The following is a 5,481-nucleotide window of genomic DNA, read 5'->3' as shown; positions in this document are numbered from 1 at the left end:
AAAAAAAAAAAAAAAAAAAAAAAAAAAGACACATATTGCAAGGGGCAAGGGTCTTGCAGGCTCTGATCAGACACTTGAATAATTAATTTAAACATTCTTTTGCTGCTAAGCCACCCCTTTTCAGATTTTGTTCCTCTTTTTTGTATGCTGCTGGCTTTCAACAGTTATATTGAAAAGAACAAACACACAAATGTAGAGCCACAAACCTTTTGATGAAAAAAAAATTTGCTCAGTCCTACTAGATGTTTTAGTACAATACCACAAATTTATAGGGATCATTTTTATCTTCAAAATGAACTTTAAAGTCTATAACATAGTTTTACACCTGGATGGTACTTAATTTGAACATCAATAAAACAGGCGAATGTAAACAAAGTCATATAATAGACTTCGTTATTTTCCCAATTTCCATGGAAAAAATAAAATGAAATTTCATAGCAAAATAATAGGATTATTATACATTGCTTTCTGCAATGTATTTACTCAGATTATCCAATATAGGCTTCAAAAACTCTCCAAACTATATTAGCACAAGCCTTCCTTTTCAATGATCTAAGAAAAACTACTAGTTAACTATCTTGTGTTTATTTTTCCTTTCCCCTTCCTTCCTTCTTTTCCCTTTTCCTTCACCCTAGCTCCTCCTTCCTTTGGAACAATTTCTTCCCATGTCACAATGTCTTTTGTACATTGTGGTCCTGATTTTCCCTTTCAGTTTCTCACACCATGGAGACAATAACATATTACAGAAGTGAGTCTGACTAATTTCACTTAGAAGCACAATTTGTAGGAGCCAAATATTGGAAACAATCCAAATGCCCATCAATTAGGGAACGAAATAGAAATATGTGGTTTTTTAAAAATACTATGTAGTCTACTCAGCCATAAAGAAGTATAAACTTAAGACGATTATAGATAAATGGATGCAACTTGAGATTACTCTGCTAAGTGTCTCCCCAATTTCTTGTGTGCTACGTTCCTTTCTCAGTGCTTAAATGTCTCTTTCTTGTAAAAACAGGAAATAGTAGGCTTTATTTACTCGATTTGTTTTAATGTATTTAGGATGGGGTCTACAGAATCTACAGGGGCTCACTATGTACATTGGACTTGTAAAACAGGAAATAGTAGGCTTTATTTACTCGATTTGTTTTAATGTATTTAGGATGGGGTCTACAGAATCTACAGGGGCTCACTATGTACATTGGACTTGTAGGAATTCTCCTGTTTTCAGCCTCCCCAGTACTGAGATTACAGGTATGCCCCACCAAGCCCAGTCTCCTCTCAGTGCCCTCTGGGGGCAGGGCCAGTGTGGCAGGCTAGGGATTGAATCCCAGCTGCTGAGGAACTAATAGGCTTTAAAGCAAGAAGGATACCCATGATGCCCTTTGGCCAGGCAGAACCTTCAATAGCTCAAACATGGATTTCCTATTTGAGATGTGGCTCCAGAACTCACCAGAGCTGTGAGAACAAGTGTGCAGAAATCGCCAGAGCCCGATGCTTTCTCTAGTGTGATGCTTTCATTGCCTCTGATATATTTTGTGTTTACTTTATGCTGGTCTTTTTCTAAGACCGCTCATGGGAATACTTTGCAGAGGCACGAAGGCAGAGAATGTCTTTTACATGGCTCTCTAACATATCTACTAATAGAGCTTCTCCCAAAACCTTAACCTTTGATTTCATTTATTTGTTCTCTGTTCTCCATGATATGTGGAAACGTAACACAATAATTCTTCCACTTCAGGAAAAGTCTATTCTTTTGCTTTGGAGAGGGCTGACTTCAAATATTCTTTTCCAAACCATTACTGGCCTTCCTTGAGTAAGAAAACTCCTCACACAGTTTCCAGTTTTATTTTGATTCTATTTCTCAGATCTATTATGATTAGAGTCATATTATGAAAAATTGTCTTATAGATCAGTGCTGTTTTACAAATCGCTCTGGGGACACCATATGTTGAGCATTAAAGAATGACAAAAAAAGTACAGTGAAAAAACTTGGTAATCCCTCAAATGGAACTTTCTGGGCAACTTACCTTCAGTTAATTTGACTTTTACAGTGATATTCCTATTGCTCTGTGTTGAAAACTCATTTTATCAGGTCACTGCTGTCAGCCTTCTCTGTGGACTTTCATTTTGATTAAAAGAAAGATCTCCAATAGTCAGGCTTCAATAAAATTTTGTGTGACCTGATCAGAGCTGATACCACCATAACAAAGAGCAGCTTCTCAGCATCTTTACCATAGGCAGGAAAAAGATGCCTTATGAAATAAAAATTATAATGAATACTGGTATGGTCCAATTGACTTGCTATCTCTTGGAGATTATTATTTTTCTTTTGGTGTTTTAAGGAGGAATCTACAGGGTCTTCAGGGTCTTACTACTAGATTGGACTCCTAGTGATCCATCTGTTTACAGCCTCCCAAGAGCTGGGATTGCAGGCATGCGTCATCACACCTAGCCTCCCTTACTGTCTCCATGTGCCCTGGGGGTGAGACCAGCATGGCAGGCCCAGGGATTGAACCCCTGGTCCCTGTGCCTACTTACAGGCACTTTAATCCGCTGAGCTATTTGACCAGCCCCTCTTGGAGATTCTTGGTTAAAGTAAAACAAGGGACCTAGAGGAAGTGGAAATCCTAGAAACTTGTCCATTGTTATCTCTTAGTTTCCATCCTAGGCTGCAAATGTCCACATCCTCCTAATTCTGAAGATAACACGTTTGATAGTAAATATTGTCCTGAGCAATGCTTCTTTGTGGGAAGTGAGAAGTTTTCCATGGCATAATGATAGATACTACCACCTCCAAAATAAATAAATATATTAGAATGTGCCCCCAAAGTTTGCATCCCTCTTTGGGCAAATCTTACTCCTTGAAACCAGGGCCTAAAATAAGGAACAATTTTGTCTTACAAGAAAATCTGGTGAAAGTCAAGACAGTGATTGTTAGTTCCAGTTTCTAGCTCTAGATTGTTAGTTAAAGTACCAGCAGTTAACAATTAAAAATTCATAGAACAGCTGCAGTCTTTTTTTTTTTTTTTTTTTTGTGGAACCAGAGATTGAACGCAGGCCCTTGCACTTGCCAGGGAAGCGCTTATTCTACTGAGACATCTCCTCAGCCCCTTTAGCTGCACTCTTAAAGCAGTCTATAAATGGAATTTGTGGATTTGGAGAAACAAAATCTATAAAGTTTACATGAACATGGGCAGTGGCATAAACCAAGGGATCTCACCATTTACTTTCTAACTATTTATACCTATTCATCTGGACCTTATCTTTTATTAGTACATGTTTGTGACACATTGTGAATACATTCACCTAGAGAACTTGGTATACACACACATCACATCTTTATCCTTTGGACTTATACTACAATAATTTTTATACTCTCTGATGTTTACTACTGAATCTGGTACTTGCCATCTCAGATGCTTTAATTTCATTAAGGTTAAGAATAGCTGACAAGTTAAATGAGGCCTGTAGCTGTAGATTTGGGGAAGAATATGGATTTAGACTTCCAATGCAATGAATTATATTTCCAGATTTCATATAAAGTCTGCTGCTCAATAGATGGTCGAGTGATTTTTTCAGGGACTCTGACTAACCCCTAGAGGTATACTTATTGTACTTTGGAGTAAGCCATGCCTTACTAACAAGTAACCTCTTTTCATAAGTGGCATAGATCTCACCTTCGCATCCATCTCTTTTCCATCTTTTTGAACTCTTTTATTCTCATGTGCTGTTGTTAGAGTTCAGCTTGCATAGCTATTGTACAGGTAACTTTGAAGCAGCCAATCCTTTTCATTCCAGATGCCTCAGGCACTGAAAAGGTGACCTACAGGCCTCGTTCAGGAAGAAGCCATCGGAGACTCAGTGTAACCCAAAGCAACCCTCAAAGGAGACTTCATCCTTGTCATCTTAACTTGAAGGACCATGTGCAAAGAAGCAGCTGTACATTTAACAGCCTATGAGCAGGGACTCTTTGACCAAATGACACTGATTTGCGACTAGGTGATCAGAGGAATGAAGAATCACACCAGGGCACCAAATCTATAGAGCTCCTGAGATTCATGTTCTCTAGGCCCATGTATTAATTTGTAGACTGCCATCTCATTTAATTTTGAAAACTGAAGAACTAAAATGTATTGTGTGAATATATATGCACATATACACACATATTCCTAGTACATTAAAAGGCTCATAAGATAGCGACACATTTATTTCCAAGATTTTTTCTTCATGCATATTTAACTTTGCTTTTTTCACCATAACGCAAACACTGACCACCTTGTAACAGAAAGTTTGATGATTTTCACTCACCTGTTATAGATCTGGTGGTAGCACTTTCATACAGAGGAGCTCCTTCTCCTGCGTTGTTAAAAGCTTTTAGGGAGATTACATAATGGGAACTTGATTCTGGAGAAAAAACAAAAACAATTTGAACATGTTTCTATTTAGTGTACCAAGATACTCAGGGTAAACATTTCATCGAAAACAAATTTAATATAAGCTATTAAGTAAATTGTTTGAAAATAAGTGCATTGAATTCTGGGAGGAACGTGGCAGCAATGACAATAGAATTATTTTTTAGTTTTCTAAATCCCATGTTAAAAGCAACTGAATGACAAAATAGAAACCAAAAGCATTTAGATACTACAAAACTTGGTGAATGAGAACCCCAAATGTAATTGGGTGTGCACAATCAACGAACAGCTTTACCACTTGCGTGTTAACCACATCTGTGTAGGAAAAGTTAAAGGCAAGCATCAAAGCTGAGAACAGCAATTAGGGAACACTGTCCTCCAGATAACCTGGAAGATGAATTTTAGATGCACAAAATGACAGGAGGAGACACTTACCTATTAGATAACTGATTAACAATAACTTTGAAGTAAGACAAAATATAAGGTAGGATTAAAAGATTTTATTTTATAATGACAACTCGTTCTGATATAGATATACTACAACAGTAATAAAAGACTAAGAAAGATTGGGGCCAGTCTAATAAAAAATAATTCTTTGATAATTTGTTATTGTACTTGTGGGACTAATGTAATATGGGACAAAACAAAGAAGTAAACATGAGAAATTCTAATCCTATCATCTGCTCTGTCCTTGAGAACTAGATTTTGGTGTGATAAAAGGACATACAGATGCATATGGAAGAGAGTAAGTAAAGTCTAGTGCTCTTAAAATTTAAATTGAAAAGGTACTTTATCTATGGTCTGGCTCTATTCACTGAAGAAGTCCAGAAACTTTCTCAGTAGAAACAACTATCTCTATTAAGCAGACTGTAGTATGGAAAACAAATATTTCTAATATATAAGAAACAAGGTATTCTTTTTTCCCCCATAATTTTATTGAGAAACAAATAGCAATGAGACAGTTTCAATTCAAATTGATAGAACAGTTCCAATAATTAACACATTGCATACACTCTTCCTAGTGGTTATTTGCTGTACAAGATGCAGACATGATATCCTATTTACAAAC

At 36.7% G+C, this 5,481-nt stretch overlaps 1 protein-coding gene across 1 annotated transcript in view; it reads right to left on the bottom strand.

Annotated features, from left to right (window-relative positions):
- The window catches only part of Dcc (DCC netrin 1 receptor), a 1,292,183-nt gene that overhangs the window by 133,619 nt on the left and 1,153,083 nt on the right, over positions 1-5,481 (bottom strand). The window contains exon 16 of the mRNA XM_004623665.2: positions 4,309-4,404. Coding sequence (XP_004623722.1) covers positions 4,309-4,404 — 96 coding nt within the window. The remainder of the gene's footprint in view (positions 1-4,308; positions 4,405-5,481) is intronic.

Source organism: Octodon degus, unplaced genomic scaffold (assembly GCF_000260255.1).
Source record: "Octodon degus isolate 3935 unplaced genomic scaffold, OctDeg1.0 scaffold00003, whole genome shotgun sequence".
NCBI lineage: Eukaryota > Metazoa > Chordata > Mammalia > Rodentia > Octodontidae > Octodon > Octodon degus.
Note: the sequence above shows the minus strand (reverse complement) of the source record. Positions and strands in the feature narration are given on the sequence as shown.